This window comes from Malaya genurostris, chromosome 2, assembly GCF_030247185.1.
Source record: "Malaya genurostris strain Urasoe2022 chromosome 2, Malgen_1.1, whole genome shotgun sequence".
Taxonomy (NCBI): domain Eukaryota; kingdom Metazoa; phylum Arthropoda; class Insecta; order Diptera; family Culicidae; genus Malaya; species Malaya genurostris.
The window spans coordinates 58439885-58457098 of NC_080571.1; the positions used below are offsets into that span (position 1 = coordinate 58439885).

At 40.1% G+C, this 17214-nt stretch overlaps 1 protein-coding gene across 1 annotated transcript; it reads right to left on the reverse strand.

Annotated features, from left to right (window-relative positions):
• Nucleotides 1-1127: 1127 nt before the first annotated feature.
• Nucleotides 1128-2542, reverse strand: LOC131428513 (N-glycosylase/DNA lyase). Its single transcript, XM_058592505.1, has 3 exons — nucleotides 2363-2542; nucleotides 1832-2293; nucleotides 1128-1777 (listed from the first exon to the last, which is right to left on the reverse strand). Exons 1-3 carry the CDS (start codon nucleotides 2446-2448, stop codon nucleotides 1180-1182), a joined length of 1146 nt encoding a protein of 381 aa, XP_058448488.1. The 5' UTR covers nucleotides 2449-2542; the 3' UTR covers nucleotides 1128-1179.
• Nucleotides 2543-17214: the final 14672 nt, after the last annotated feature.

Here is a 17214-nt window from a genome sequence, read left to right on the forward strand (position 1 = left end):
TATGATCCGTACAACCAGAATCAATCAACCAGCGAATAGATCTTGAATTGTTCACAACTTTTCCACTTTCTCGTTGTCTCGTCGCAGAGAATGCAAAGGCTCCACTAAATGACTCCTCCTCCATAGCATCTCGAGACCGACTGAGATTGAAAACTTTTTTCTTAGGAGCCGGTCGGTCCTTTTCAACATCCCGTGGCACAGTATCAATCTTTTCAGCGGTACAATCATTAATCTTGTGTCCTTGTTGCTTGCAACGCCAACACCTTCCGGCAAACTCTCGTTTCTTTGAACTGAAAAAAGCAGTACTGGTGACTCCGTGATCACCAGTTTCTCGAGTTTCCTCATCCAGTTCGAAACGTTTTACCTCTTCCATCAAAAGCCGCCCTTTTGCCTTCCGAAGTGTCAAATCATCGAAAGATTCGAGTACAGTTACAAAATTTTCGTAAGATCTCGGAAAAGATAACAACAAGTGTGTTACGACCTCCGTTTCCGTCAACGCGGCTCCAGCTGCCCGCAAATCGGTCACAATACAATCAAATTTAGCGAAATGACCCTCCAACGATTGCCCTTCCGCACATTAGAGCTTATTTAATTTCATCCTGAGGTGCCGCTCCTGCACTACTCCTGTCTTGAGGAACACATCACATAGCGCTTTCATCATTCCGTAAGCTGATGTTTCTGATCGAACGACATGCAAATGATTCTGGCCAAGAGTTTTCACGATGACATTTTTCGCCTTCACATCGACTTTCTTCCAATCTGTGTCAAGAAGATTTGCTCTAGTCGACTCCTTTCCGACATGATCCAAAAACTCTTTCTTTGCAAGAATCAAGTCAACACGAAACTTCCAGTCACCGAAGCCACTCTCAACATGGAGAACAGACGCTGTTTTGAGCCGCTCTTGACATAGGGGAAAGATACCCGGATAGGCTCATTTTGGACAATTTAGCTTATCCCCAGTTTATTTGTGCGAGGTTTATGCTGAGAGGTCAAATGGAGTACGTTAATCAATTTATCTCATTTTTTCAGAAAAAAACCTGGCGTAATAATATAGTCATTTTTTCATTCAAAACATTGTTTGATAAATAAAACTGATTATTTATGGAAAAAAAAAAAAATAAAACTGATTGAAATATAAAAATAAATTTAATACTGATAGAAATAAAAAAATGCTCCCCTCTAACATTTCATTTTCTTGTTCGGCTTCTGATTCTTCGTATTGTCCACCGTCGATGGTGGGCTCTTGTCACCTTCCGATTTAACGTTTTCTTTGAACTGCCTCAGATCGGCACAAAAAAGCACCGTCTGAGCCCATCCAGCCAGCGGCCCATAGATATCCCGAAACTTATCACCGATTTCAACGTACATTTTTCCCGTGATGTTCTTTCCCCTGCCCAGGTGCGGTAAATAATTCCTAGCAATCTGAAAAACGTGTGTATCGACCGGAATTGCCTGCAGGTGGTTCAGTGACATCAGACAAATGCAATCAGCGACCTTCGGTCCGATTCCCGTCAGTGTGAGCAACTCTTTGTGGGCATCCTTATAGGGAAGCTTTTGTAGCTGTTGAAACCAGGAAAGGTTGCCCTTGGCTAGAATTTCCTCTGCCGATTTCTGAATGTATTTTGCTCGATAGCCAAAACTCATTTCACGTAGATCAGACTCAACCTGGGCCAGAGCCAACGATTGAGCACCGGGAAAATTGTAGTATGTTATCCCTTGGTAAACGCATATTTTCTCTCCATAGTTCGAGCATAGTTTCTCTACCAGACCAGATATCCTAGGAAAATTACAGATTAATTACGATAAAAATGGAACATTACCATTAGCAAACCTTGAAATGTTATTGTTTTGACTGCAAATAAATGAAAACAAGTTCTCAACAGGATCTTGATTCAATTGACGAACCGCATAAAATTGGCCAGCGCTGTTCTCAAAGTGAGTGTGACTTTGATTCCACTGGCGATAGTATTGAGCCAGATCTACGTCCAATCGGAAATAGATACGAAGCAGCTGTTCGTAGTATGTTAGAGGGTACAGCAAGTGACTATTCGATGAGTACCGCTCTGGTTCAACAATTTTCAATCGAATGTGGGCTAAATTGTGGTTAATTGACGAGGACTTCGATTCCTTGATTCCATCAACTGATTTCGTCACGTCGCGATTATTAGCGTTCGGATACGGAAGTTCCCCGACTATCTGATACATCAAATCGGTCTTGGTTTGCTTCAGAATCCAAACTATGTTTGCAAAAACTCCGATAAATTCATCCTCAGCTCTATCGTGTTGTTTCCAGCTGCAATAGAAGCAATTTTATCAATAGCCGGTTTCAGATGGCTGTGCGAAACCTAAACAGATGAATTACCGAAAACTTTGACCACCGGTAAGTGTCGTCTTTAGCTGAAGGTTTCTGGCTAAACACGGAACTTTATACCACTGTGTACCAGCCATCGAACAGAATGGTTTAACAATAATCGAAGAAATAAAAAAACATGCTTCCCGCAATTTGGTTCATGTTACTGCCGAGGTCGATAAAGAAGACCAACATCAGCTGGAATTTAAAAATAAACGAGAGCGTCAACGTTGCCAGGTTTACCGATTTATCGGTATTTATACAGATATTTGACCTCTATACAGCAATACAGATATGTACTCCCAAAACACCGAAAATTCACAGATCGTACAGATAAATACCGGTTTTCGGTGATAGCATAGATAGACAGGAGAAAAGGTTGCTACGAGACCTTTGGTGACATTTCCGTGAACTTATGTTGACGAGATTCGGATACCGATAAGGTACTGATTTTTGGAAAAAAAAACGACCTGGCAACGCTGGATAGCGTATCAATCTTATGAAACGTCTTACGTCTTATTGATTCAAACGACTGATTATTCGCACGATGTAAAATTTACACTGGTAGCAAGATAGGGCGGTTTTGGCTGTGTTTGTAACTTTCTCTTGAAATTATGGCGCCGGGATCGACGCAAGTAAACATCGAAACAACGAGAAAAAAACGCGAATCTAACATTGACAGAAAAAGGTGAAAAACACCAACCCACTTGTACGCGGCGGGCAGATTTCCCCCCAGACGGCTGGTGATGTCTGCCAGCCATTTTTGCCGGAATTCTGACAGAATTCCGGCAAAAGTCTGGCTACAATGCAATAACCGTTTCCGGCAGAGATTTTTGTCTAGCGGTTCAGTTTCTGTCAGATTCTTGCCGTACAAGATTGGCAGAACCATTTTTAATCGACTCTACATGTATAGCGTCTTGGTTTTATTTTTTCAATAAAAAGTACATATGAAAGGCAATTACCCTTCTTATACACTAAATATGGAAAATGTTATTGCCAAAAACATTGCTTTCTCACTACCAAACATACCCATATTTCAATCTCATTTACCTCGTCTAAAGATTTGTTTTTATGTATGTACATGCGGGAGTGACGAATATCAAATGAAGTCTAATAAAAAAAAGTAAAAAGAGGCGAGATAATGACGCAATTTCGCCTGGATAATTTTGAATTTTTGATAAATCGTTGAACTGTTGGTTCATCTTTAAAAAGTATGCAACTTTTTCCACTTTTCCTCAATATCTACTGAATAAATCAACGTAAAAAAGTTTTGTTCTTTTCGATTTGTTTACTTCTTTGCTCCCTGTGTGAATAATGAATTTACGCGCTTTGCGTATTTTTCATGAAATTGACTGGTTTCCACCACTAAAACTAAATGCGGGTTATTTTATCATCCTATTTACTATTTTCATAACATTGGAAACCATGTAAAATAATTAGTATCGCCCTTCCTTTTTAGCAATTGAAGTATCGCTCTGTTTGTTGACATGGAACACGGAGGGCGAAACTTACGTAAACAAGTGGAATGACAGTTCTCCCTTTATAGTTATTTGCATTACAAAGATTTAGATTTTATGCAGAATCCGAATTTTTAAGCAAAATTGTAGCCACATTCTTCAAAGTAGGACTGACATCATGATTAGAGAATGTGATCAAATGAAATCAAAATAACCGTTTTTTACATTTATCGTAGAACCCTTGTCAGGTTAGTTAGGAACTCATACAATCTTCTAAATGTTAATGATTCATTACAGGACAAAATAGGACAAAATGTTCGTTAATACGACGGGTACAGTTTTTTGAATTGCGCAATGGAACAAATCATGAATTAGTTAAAGAAAGTTACTGCACTCAGTGATGCCACTTTTCTGTGAGACCAAATCCGTAGATTTGTTTTCAAGTGTACTCATATATTTACAGAAAATTAACAGCTTGGAGCTCTAATCCATAAGAACAGACTTCCAGCAATGAGTGATCGGTGGTCCAATATTCTTTCCAAACTTTTCTAACTGGGCATGTTAAAAACTTTATGAAAATGATGTAAAAATAATGCTAATTCCGTCGAAAATAAAGAGATCCGTTGATCCGTAAGAATCCAATTTGAATGTCCTGTCTGTTAGTCTGTGTTTTGACAGCTTCCGGAATCCAGCCAGGTTTCTGTCGGATACATACCAACATTCATTACAATTACTACTCTAGATTCTGTGATATACTACATATGCCACCCAGTGCCAAGCTGTCGAAGTTAAATAACTTGGCTACGACAAGTCATCGAACATCAAGATCCAAGTCAGCCTTGAGACGAGAATACTCGTGACCATCGATTGAGTCATTCTCAGATAAGCAGTCGTCAAGAACGGACGTGAAGACACTTGTACCCCGACACGAAGCGATCCAGCCAGAAGAAATCCAAAGTTCCACAGATTCCCTCATTGTTCCCAAACTTAAATGTTACACACACTACAATCGTTGAATTCTACTATATGAAATTGTGGAATTGTACTACTAAACGACAAATTAGTTAATATTTACAATTTTTGCACCATTTCATCCTATACTTTCAATATCAATTACATTATGTTATCGGTTAGGGAACAAAATTTTTTTGACTTTCTGGGAAGATTGCTCGAAAAAATTTTTTTTTCAAGATGACACTAAATCTCGAAGTTTCATGCTATTTTAAGACTTTTGGCATTAATTTTTTTTTCGATTTCGGAAATTTCATGTACTCCCCCTATGGTGATTTTTCAAGATCTATGAAAACTCCATTAGTGGACTAAGAAGGGATTTTTAGATTAGCATCACTCTTGTCCTATAAATAGACAACGAAAATGTCAAGCGCTTGATTGGAAAAATGCCGAATATGTGGCCAGAAACACTGAAGCATGCTTTTGTGAACTACTCGAATCAATCTGAATTAATTGGTGTCAAAAATGAACCAAAATTAGTGTCAGAAATTATTTTATAAGATGATAAAAAAATCATTAGACTGTTTTGAAGAAAGAGATAGGCATTATCATTTCACTAAGTGGATTAAGAAGGGTTTTTTCTTATCTGGTAAATTTTCTCGGAGGTGTCAAAATCGATCTCAACAATCTTCGACTTAAATTGTTTTAATACCAGTTCTAAGTTTGTTCTAATGCACTGATGAAGGTTGCAAATAGAACACCGAAATATCAGAATCAGTGTCCGTTACTATCTCGTGACTTTAATGTCAAAATAGCAAAGATTTTATAGTGGAACTAAAAAGAATTAATTTTATTTTAAAGTGATTTAGCGATTTTCATAAACCGCTCAAAAAAGCAATTTTTGAACCATGGACTTGAAAGCTACTACGAAGTCATTGATCAAGTTCGACGATCGAATACTGCACTCGGTTTCATCTATCCGCGTTATATTTTCTCTGATGTGAGTCAATGATCAAGACCAAGTGTATTATCACTAATGCTTGCGAATCAATGTAGACGAATCCTGAACTTATGTCGAAAATCGGCTCGACGGAAAACATATTTTTATGATACTTTTTGAATGACAAGAGAAAAGCATTATCACACCATTAGGTGGATTAAGAAAATTATGAATGTAATAACTGAAAACAGATGTACAGATTCGCATATGAATTTGGCTCAAATTTTTATTCAATTATCAGGCTAGGAAACCGACGGGAAAAGACAGCCAATATACGATATTATTTTAATTTCTGTTTTTGTAACTCCAACTAAGAATATTACAGAATTAAGCCACATTCTTTTCGTTTGCTTCTTCGTATTTCATTCATATTTCCATATTTTCTACAATATTTTGGGTGTGAGTTGATTGCAAACGAACAGATGTCGTGTAATAAACTTTGTGTTACAAAATTGATACCATCAACCAGCGAATATTAACCTCCGACTCAGATTTAGGTTAACCTGAACTCTATACATCCATTTCTATACCAGAATTAATGCATTGAAAACATTAGTGCACAACATTTCGTGATGAATACAAAATAAACGATATAAATTGAAAATGTTTTTCAATGTTAAGTTTTTTTGTGGCAATTTTTGCATGCAATTTTTTGGTTGTGATTAAACCGATAGAAACTCTAAGCACTCGATAAAGTGCATTTTTGTCAAAGCATAATAATTAAATGAACCTGTCCATATGAAGCTCATACTCATTCTCATTATATTGAACTCCTTGACTAATTTTTAAATCCTTGATAAAAGTACTTCTCATAAAATTATCAAAGTAATGTTTGTTTACTTTGCCCGATTGGTACCTTTTTGATGTTTCGATTGATTTTTTCTGACTTCACACTGTACGCAACACTTAGCAAAACAAGTACTCTGATAGTTACCAGTTAATTTTTGCCTTTCTCTATAGAAAGGTATTAGAATTGCTGGAAAAACCGACTTTCGAACGGAGCCTCGGAGACCCATAGTGTTATATACCATTCGACTCAGTTCGTCGAGATCGGAAAATGTCTGTGTGTGTGTGTGTGTGTGTGTGTGTGTGTGTGTGTGTGTGTGTGTGTGTGTGTGTGTGTGTGTGTGTGTGTGTGTGTGTGTGTGTGTGTGTGTGTGTGTAAGTATGTGTGTGTGTATGTATGTGCACTTTTCGAAGATATTTGAACGCGCTCAAATTTCTCAGAGATGGCTGAACCGATTTTAACAAACTCGGGCTCGTTTGAAAGCTACTGTCGGACCATTGATCAAGTTCGAAGATCAAATGGCTGTGAGTTTTGGTTCCGGAGATATGATTGTATAAGTGACGTAACCGACAAAAAGCGTTGTATTTGAACGCGCTCAATTTTCTCAGAGATGGCTAAACCGATTTGAACAAACTTGAACTCGTTTGAAAGCTACTATCGGGCCATTGATCAAGTTCGAAGATCAAATGGCTGTGACTTTTGGTTCCGGAGATATGATTGTATAAGTGACGTAACCGACAAAAAGCGTTGTATTTGAACGCGCTCAATTTTCTCAGAGATGGCTGATCCGATTTTAACAAACTTGGGCTCGTTTGAAAGCTACTGTCGGGCCGTTGATCAGGTTCGAAGATTAAATGGTTGTGACTTTGGGTTCCAGATATATGATGGTATAAGTGACGTAACCGACAAAACACGTTGATTTTTGCCGCTCTTATATATATGAGGGTGCCAAAATTTTGGGATCAACTCTATTTTCGTAAAGTTCTAGTGCTCAAAAGTTTAAGCACCTCGAAAAAAGCCTTCATGCAAAATTTGACCTAAATCGGACATGCTTAAGGGGTGCTGCCCGGTGGTAAAGGTTTGACAATTTTCGATCTTGAAAAAGCACCATAGGGGGGAGTACATGAAATTTCTAAAATCGAAAAATTTTTTTGATGCCAAAACACTTAAAACTGCACAAAACATCGAAATTTAGTGTCATCTAAAAAAAAATTTTTTTTGAAAAAATCAACTTTCTGGGACTTAGAAAAATTTTCATATTTTTTCTAAGTCCCAAAAAGTCGATTTTTTCAAAAAAAAATTTTTTAGAGATGACACTAAATCTCGACGTTTCATGCAATTCTAAGTCTTTTTTATTAGATTAGCATCACTCTTCTCATACACAACGCAAATGTCAAGTACTAGTTTGGAAAAATGATGCTGACTGTGTGACATAAACACTGAAGCATGCTTTTGTGAACTACTCGAACAATCTGAATCAATTGGTGTCAAAAATAGTATCCAAAGTTATTTAATAAAAGTATGAAATATATTTTCATGAGACTGTTATGAAAGAAGAGAAAGGCATTATCACACCACTAGGTGGATTAAGAAGGGTTTTTGCTGAAAATTTCGGTGAAAATTAATTGACAGACCAAATTCAGGATTACCGAGATTTTCAATTCCCCGTAGAAAATCCTCCCAACTACCCCACCGACTTAGTAGGGTTTCGTCGGTACAATCGGCAGACGGATCAATCGATTAGTTGACCGATGGTTGTACAGGTTGTAAAAATCGGTCAAGATGGTTCGCTTCATAGGTGTACTAGTAGGGAGTTTAACCGATTAATAGTCTACGGAATACATTCGAATATGTTACTCCATTTAGTCGCATAATTAATCGGTCGATTTTCAAGAACCCGATTTCGTCGGCCAACTGGTCTTTTTAAGAACTGTCAAATTTTCTACGGGGTTACTACACTTTTGACCGTGACGATTACCGAGCATTCGAGGGTGGAAATTTCAAATTTTGTCGTGAATACGACTTACTTTACTATGGGGCGCCTTTTCAAAATTAGCCATATGGAAGAATGGGCAGAACTTAATCGTGAATATCTCGACTTGTATTAATGGTAGCAACATAATTCTTTCACCATTTCATCAAAAATATGATCAGGAATTCAGGATAATATATTGAACAGTGTGCGATAACCACAAACAACTCAAAAATTAAGTTTTCTTAAAATTTGAAAACAACGCGGAAAACACCTTACTTTCGCTTGGGTTTTTCGCGCAAGGACGACGATTTTGAGGTAGTCAGGCACATATCTTCAACTGAATGCGTATAAAAGGGGAACCGTGGTCGAAAATCGATCAAATTCGTCATCTAACACTCGATGTGGATAGACGAATAACCTACTACGACTAATTTCGATTTTGTTTTATTTTTTATTCGCAGTTGTCTACCTACCCAAGCTATGGGTAAAAACCGCCATAGATCCGAGAAGGATCCAAAGGATGCTAAGCGTCTGAAGCCAAGTGATGTACAGGTAAACGACCGTTTGCTGAGTAAAAACCAATATGCTGATCTGCCAGTTGATGTCGAAGAGGAACTGCAGAAGAAGGAAAAAATGCCGCCTTTCTACCTGAAGGGCTTCCGCTCGGATTTCAACACACTGATCAGCAAAGGACTACAGGCAACAATCCGTTTATGTACTGAAGGCTACAAAATAACTGTTCCGGCTTTGAACCACTACAAAGGAGTGGAATGTTATCTGAAGCAGACAAAAGCGGAATACTTCACACACGATATTGCCGCCAACAAACCTATGAAGGTTGTACTTCGAGGACTACCCGACATGATGGAAGCCGAACTAAAGCAGGCACTGTCGGAGGCTGGACTAAAGCCTTTGATGGTGTTCAAAATGAAGCGACATAATACGGACAAAAAGTTTAGTTGTACCTGATTCATCTGGAGAAGGGCTCCATCACCATGAGTCAACTGAAAACGATTAAATCGTTATTTCACATAATCATCGAATGGCAAAAGTATAAACCGGTACATCGGGATGTCACACAGTGCACGAACTGTTTGAACTACGGCCATGGAGCGAGGAATTGCCACATGAAAAGTCGGTGCGGGAAATGTGCCGAACCACACAATACCAATGATTGCCTACTAGATGACATCGCTGTAAAATGTGTGAACTGTGATGGCGACCATCCATCTACTAGCAAATCGTGTCCCAAACGTGCTGAGTTCACAAAAATTCGACAACAGGCGTCCCGCAAACAATCAACGCGCAAGAATGTTCCACAGAAGGATGAAGTTAATTTCCCACGGCTCCCACCGAAGAGGGATATTCCGAATTTGCCGCCACTTCCTCGCAGCAATCCAAAGACTTCAGCCGCTAGATCTCAAAAAGAATCTTCCTCAAGAATCCCTCCTGGATGGGGCAATAATCAACCACAAGCAATCTGCGCATGCAATCTTTGTGAAAAAAAGCTCCATCGGTTTAATTTCACCTATCTGCCAAATTTTTCGTTTATCGCTAACATCTGGGATCTTCCCTGATTCCTGGAAGTTTTCATACATGTTTCCAGTTCATAAAAAAGGAGACAAAAAAGACATCGACAACTACCGTGGAATTACGTCGCTCAGTGCTATTCCAAAGCTTTTCAAAATGGTGGTACTTGATTCTATATTCAACCATTGTAAATGGTTTATTGCAGAAACACAACATGGGTTTACGCCGAAACGGTCCACGGCTACCAATCTCTTGACTTTCACGACGTTTGTGACGAATGCTATATCCTGCGGTTTACAAACTGATGTTATCTACACGGACCTTTCCGCTGCCTTTGACAAAATTAACCACGCCATTACTGTTGCTAAGTTAGACAGATTGGGATTTGGTTCTAACATGCTGCGTTGGTTTTCCTCATACCTTAATAATCGCCGATTAGCAATCAAGATAAATGACGCTGTATCCAAAGAGTTCATCGCTTCTTCTGGGATTCCACAAGGCAGCCATCTCGGACCTCTGATCTTCCTCCTGTATTTTAACGATGTGAATCTTTCTCTAAATTGTCCACGTTTATCTTTCGCTGATGATCTCAAGCTATTCCAAATAGTTCGAAGTAACGAGGATGCTGTTTTCCTCCAACACCAACTTGAAATTTTTTCAAAGTGGTGTGAGGTAAATCGAATGGCTTTGAACATTGATAAATGCTCAATCATCACGTTCACACGCAAAAAAAATCCTATAAGATACAACTACTGCCTTGATGAAGTAGTGATCAACAGAACCACGTGTGTTAAGGATCTTGGTGTAATTCTAGACGAGCAATTGTCTTTCAAGCAGCATATCAACTTTATTGTAGCAAAGGCATCTCGTAGTTTAGGATTTGTAATGAGAATAGCAAAACATTTCACAGACATTTACTGTTTAAAGTCTCTATATTGCTCACTCATTCGTACAACGCTCGAGTACTGCTCTACGATATGGAACCCATATTACCTTAACGGCTCCTACCGAATAGAATCAATACAGCGCAGATTCGTCCGTTTTGCTCTTCGACAGCTACCTTGGAATAACCCCAACGAGTTGCCTAGCTACGAAAGCCGTGGATTATTGATTGGACTCGACACCCTTGGCATTCGACGTAATTTGTCCCGTGCTATGTTGATCGCCGACATGTTGAACAACAAAATAGACTGCCCTGCACTCCTCAGCGAAATTTCTTTAAATGTACGCAGTAGAGCTCTTCGGAATAACGTCTTTCTTCGATTGCCTCTTAGCCGTACGAATTATGGATATAACGGTGCTATTATTGGTCTACAGCGAACTTTCAATGGAGTATCTGCCGGATTCGATTTTCACATTACGCGTAGCAGAATTCAAACAAATTTTTTAAACATACTTAGAAATAGGAATAGTTTTTAATCATTGGGACTACACATTGTCTGTTGATTACATGTAAATAAATAAATTGCAAAATAAAAAAAAAATAAAAATTACAAGCAAAGGATGACTCTGGTGATTTATTCTCTGCTGAACAACTGATCGTCATTTTTGAAACAATGACAACAAAACTACGAAACTGCAGAACGCGGTTAGATCAAATCAACGCCTTAGGCAAATTCATCATCGAATATGCAATATAATGAGTTGGTTATAGTAAATTGGAATGCTTGCTCACTCAGGAGCAAAACTGCTGAATTGTCCGACTTTCTTCAAGAGAAGAATGCCGATATTGCTATTTTAACTGAAACTCATCTTAAACCTGAAATTTCTATTTTTATTTCCAATTACAGAATTCACAGGCTCGACAGGACAACTACCAGAGGAGGGGGAGTCGCCATTGCCATTAAACGATCCATTCAGCATAGGCTTATGTCAGCCTTTAAATTGCAACTAATAGAAGCCATCGGAATCGAGATTACAACGACGATGGGACCCATCATCATCATTGCAACGTACTGCCCCAAACAAACCAATCTTCGAAATGGCACGTGTGCATCATTGAAGCGAGATCTGGCTATGCTCACTCGACGACAGAACAATTTCATCATTGCTGGGGACCTGAACGCACGGCATGAGCTGTGGGGAAACAGAAGACAGAATCGAAACGGATTCGTACTTGCCGAAGATTACGAAGCTGGACAATACAACATCTTCGCTCCGGATCAACCAACGCGACTTTCCAGATCGGGAGTTCATTCCATTTTGGATATATTCATCAGCAACATCGCCATAGACAGCTCTCCGGTTGTCTTCAACGAGCTCTCTTCTGACCACTTTCCAGTAATATTGACGTTGGGATCTTCACCAGAAACAGTGCCTATTCAACCTCGGAGGAACTATTATCGCACCGACTGGGTCCAATTTCAACAAATCGCCGACCAACTTATTAATATCGATTTGCCACTTCATTCCCCGATGGAAATCGATGCAGCGCTATCTTCCTTCCAGCATTCAATCACAGTCGCTCGTGATAGGACGGTTCCAGTACAACATATGCCGAGTTCCTCTCTTCAAATCGACAGTGTCACCAAGAAACTCATCCGACTTCGAAATATCTACCGGAGGCAGTATCAATGAACTGGCATCCTAGATAAGAAGACTTCTTATAACAACTTAGCTAGGATAATCCAGGAAAGGATATCTGAGCTTCGCAACAGGAACTTCCAGCAAAAGCTTCGAGAAATTCTCCCACATTCAAAGCCCTTCTGGTCCTTAACGAAGGTGCTTAAGAAAAAACCGAAGCCTATTCCTCCTCTGATGTCACCCCAGGACGCAGCTGAAGGAATACCTTTAATCACACCAGTAGAGAAGGCAAATGTGCTAGGCCAGCAGTTTGTGTGTTCTCACAATTTAGGACTCAACATTGTTAGTCCACATGAAAGAGCCGTTGCTGATAGCGTAGCTGAGGTTGACCAATCAGACAGCTTGGTTCCGGAGGAAAGTAGAGTCACTGCGAATGAGCTGATGGCTTTTGTGAAAAAATTCAAAAACATGAAGGCCCCCGGTTTCGACAACACATTCAACATTGAGCTGAAACATTTTTTTTTTTTCAAATAAAATTTTTATTAGGCTCATTTGCTTTAGCTTAACGTGGCCGATTGTCTTGTTGTTAGGGAGAGAGAAAGGGATGCCGTATTACGGGGCGGCATACTCCCCAGTTAGTAAGGGGACATAGGGAGGGTGGGACCTACACAGTATTGAATTGAAATTTGAATACATCATTGGTTTGTGGCATACATCTTTTAGACACATTTTGCGTTCGATGAATCTTCATGTTTTTCAGCTTGTAGCAATGAAGAGATTATTCTGGATTGGGATGCTTCGTTGGTGTGTTCTGACGTTGATGTGACGTTTTTGGGTAGCTTCCAGCAACTCAGTCAGTTCAAGGCAGGTGCATGCTCCGAAGCATCGTTTACACAGGCCATACTTCCAGCAACGTAAAGAAGAGTGCTGTAGAGCTGTAAACGAGAAAGAGATAGGGAGAGCACTAAATTTGAGCATTGATAGTTTTCAAGAAGTTATAGATGAGAGTCATATAAGGAAGATTTCGAGTTGCCAAGACGTCGCGGACTGGTACGAAGGGTGGTATACCTCGGGCCCGAAGGGAACCTATGAGTTGGGACCTGGCATCACAATACTCGACACATGTCCAAACAACATGTTCGATGTCATGATAACCCTCACCGCAAACGCAGACACCACTCTCAGCGAGCCCCACACGACGGAGATGCGCGCTGAACATATAATGATTAGACATGAGCCTTGACATTACACGAATAAAGTCTCGGCTCACGTCTAACCCCCGGAACCAAGCTTTCGTCGATACCTGTGGGACTATTGAGTGTAACCATCGTCCCAGAGTTCCACTATTCCATGTATTCTGCCAGCTGGCTAGAGTTTTCTGACGACAGCAACTGAAAAATTCATTGAAGCAGATTGGTCTTTCATAGATATCACCTTCTAGTGCGCCCACCTTGGCTAACGAGTCCGCCCTCTCATTGCCCCGTATGGAACAATGTGAGGGGACCCAAACCAAGGTAATCTGGTATGATTTTGCAGATAAAGCACTCAATTGTTCCCGTATTTTCTCCAGGAAATACGGTGAGTGCTTTCCAGGCTTCACTGAACGGAGAGCCTCAATGGAACTGAGACTGTCCGATACAATGAAGTAGTGATCTGTGGGCAGAGTGTCAATGATCTCAAGGGTATACTGAATTGCAGCTAGTTCTGCGACGTAAACTGAAGCTGGATCACTGAGTTTATAGGAAGCGGTGAAATTTACATTGAATATACCGAAGCCAGTGGACCCGTCTAGATATGATCCGTCAGTGTAAAACATTTTATTACAGTCGACTTCTTTAAATTTATTATTAAAAATTTTTGGGATCTCTTGAGGGCGTACAGGATCCGGGATTCCACGAATTTCTTCTTTCATGGATGTGTCGAAAAGCACAGTAGAATTAGAAGTATCCACAAAATGAACACGATTGGGAACAAACGAAGAAGGATTTATATTCTGAGCCATGTAGTCAAAATACAAGGACATAAAACGGGTTTGTGAATTAAGCTCGACGAGCTTTTCAAAGTTTTCTATCACCAACGGATTCAAAATGTCGCATCGGATTAGCAGTCGATATGAGAGATCCCAGAACCTGTTTTTCAACGGTAAGACGCCCGCCAGCACTTCAAGACTCATCGTATGGGTTGATTGCATGCAACCCAAGGCAATACGTAAACAACGATACTGAATTCTTTTCAGTTTAATGAAATGAATATTCGTAGCGGAGCGGAAACAGAAACATCCATATTCCATTACTGACAATATCGTCGTTTTGTACAACCTGATCAGGTCTCCTGGGTGAGAGCCCCACCAAGTTCCGGTTATTGTACGAAGGAAATTGATTCTCTGTAGGCATTTTCGTTTCAAATACCTAATGTGACATCCCCAGGTACCTTTGGAATCGAACCAGACCCCGAGATATTTAAATGTGAAGACCTGAGCTATGGTTTCACCCCCTAGTTGAAGCTGTAGTTGCGCAGGTTCTCGCTTCCTTGAAAATACAACCAGCTCAGTTTTCTCCGTAGAGAACTCGATACCCATTTGAAAAGCCCATGTCGACAAGTTGTCGAGGGTATCTTGCAATGGTCCTTGGCGATCGGCAGCTTTGGGTCCTATAATAGACACAACACTGTCGTCGGCAAGTTGTCTTAGCGTGCAAGATGTGTTGATACATTCATCAATGTTATTTACGTAAAAGTTGTATAAAAGGGGGCTTAAGCATGAGCCCTGAGGAAGACCCATGTAACTGAATCGCTTTGTCGTCAAATCACCATGCTCAAAATGCATGTGTTTCTCGGACAATAGATTATATAAAAAGTTGTTCAAAACTGGTGAAAGACCATGCTGATGCAACTTCTCAGATAGAACGTTAATGGAAACTGAATCGAATGCCCCCTTGATGTCGAGGAAAACTGATGCCATTTGTTCTTTACGAGCAAATGCCATTTGAATTTCTGTTGAGAGCAACGCTAGACAATCGTTCGTTCCTTTGCCCCTGCGGAACCCAAATTGTGTACCTGAAAGCAATCCATTTGTTTCGACCCAATTGTCTAGACGGAAGAGAATCATTTTCTCCAACAATTTCCGAATACAGGAAAGCATAGCAATCGGCCGATACGAATTGTGATCGGAGGCTGGTTTTCCAGGTTTTTGAATAGTAATAACTCTCACTTCTCTCCATTCGTGTGGGACAATATTACCCTCGAGGAACTTGTTGAATAAATTCAACAAGCGCCTTTTGGCAGAGTCGGGCAGATTTTTCAACAAGTTGAATTTAATTCTGTCTAACCCCGGGGCTCTATTGTTACACGACAAGAGCGCAAGTGAGAACTCTACCATCGAAAACGGTGTTTCGTTTGTATTCAATGTCGCGACGCGGGATATCTTCTGTTCCGGAACAGAATCAGGACATACTTTCTTAGCGAAATCAAATATCCAGCGGTTAGAATATTTCTCGCTTTCGTTCGCGTGATTTCGATTGCGCATGCGACGGGCCGTATTCCAAAGAGTGCTCATTGCTGTTTCTCTCGTTAATCCGTCAACAAACCTTCGCCAGTAACCGCGTTTCTTAGCTTTAATCAGACTTTTCATTTGAAATTCTAACGCCGCGTATTTCCGATAATTATCTGGAGTTCCGTTCCTTCTAAACGAGATGAAGGCTGAAGCTTTTTTCGTTTTCAGCTCTGAGCACTCTTTGTCCCACCATGGGTTGGGATAACGCATACTAGTTTGCGTGCTAGGTACTCGTTTCGTCTGAGCTTGAATTGCGGTGTCAAGAATCAAGCCAGCCAAAAATGTATACTCTTCCTCCGGAGGAAGCTCCTGTGATGTTTCTAGTTTCTCAGACATCGAGCTCGCGTAACGTTTCCAATCAATGTTTCGTGTGAAATCGTACGAAACATTGATTGTTTCCGATGGTCTTCCACGGTTGGTGATAGAAACTATGATCGGCAAGTGATCGCTACCGTGAGGATCACAGATTACCTTCCACTTGCAATCTAACTGTAGCGAAGTCGAGCAAAGGGATAAATCCAGCGCACTTGGTTGTGCTGGCGGTCTAGGGTTCCGTGTCATTTCTCCCGTGTTTAGAATTGTCAAATTGAAGTTGTCACACAGATCTTGGATTAACGAAGAACGATTATCATCATATAAGCAGTCCCATCCTGTACCATGCGAGTTAAAGTCCCCTAAAACCAGCCACGGTGAAGGAAGAAGTTCTATGATGTCTGCAAGCCGACGATGCCCTATCGAGACTCTGGGAGGAATGTAGATAGAAGCTATACATAGATCTTTGCCTTTAATATTAATTTGGCAAGCAACAACTTCAATTCCCGGTGTCGAGGGAAGGTTAATACGATAAAATGAATAGCACTTTTTAATCCCTAAAAGTACCCCTCCATAAGAGTCTTCTCGGTCCAGGCGGATTATGTTAAAATTATGGAAGTCGAGGTTGATGTTAGAAGTAAGCCAAGTTTCACTCAAGGAGAATACATCGCAATTATGAGTATGTATTAAGTGTTTGAAAGAATCAAGTTTTGGGATGATACTTCTGCAATTCCACTGAAGCACAATGATCATATCTTCGATTCTCAGTGGTAAATTAT

Excerpts from the sequence above, each read along its gene's own strand:
- LOC131428513 (XM_058592505.1), bottom strand. The coding sequence starts at position 2,448 with ATGGCTGGTACACAGTGGTATAAAGTTCCGTGTTTAGCCAGAAACCTT. Across the intron at positions 2,294-2,362 it reads ACCGGTGGTCAAAGTTTTCG|CTGGAAACAACACGATAGAG; the intron begins GTAATTCATCTG and ends CTTCTATTGCAG. Across the intron at positions 1,778-1,831 it reads CAAAACAATAACATTTCAAG|GATATCTGGTCTGGTAGAGA; the intron begins GTTTGCTAATGG and ends TAATTTTCCTAG.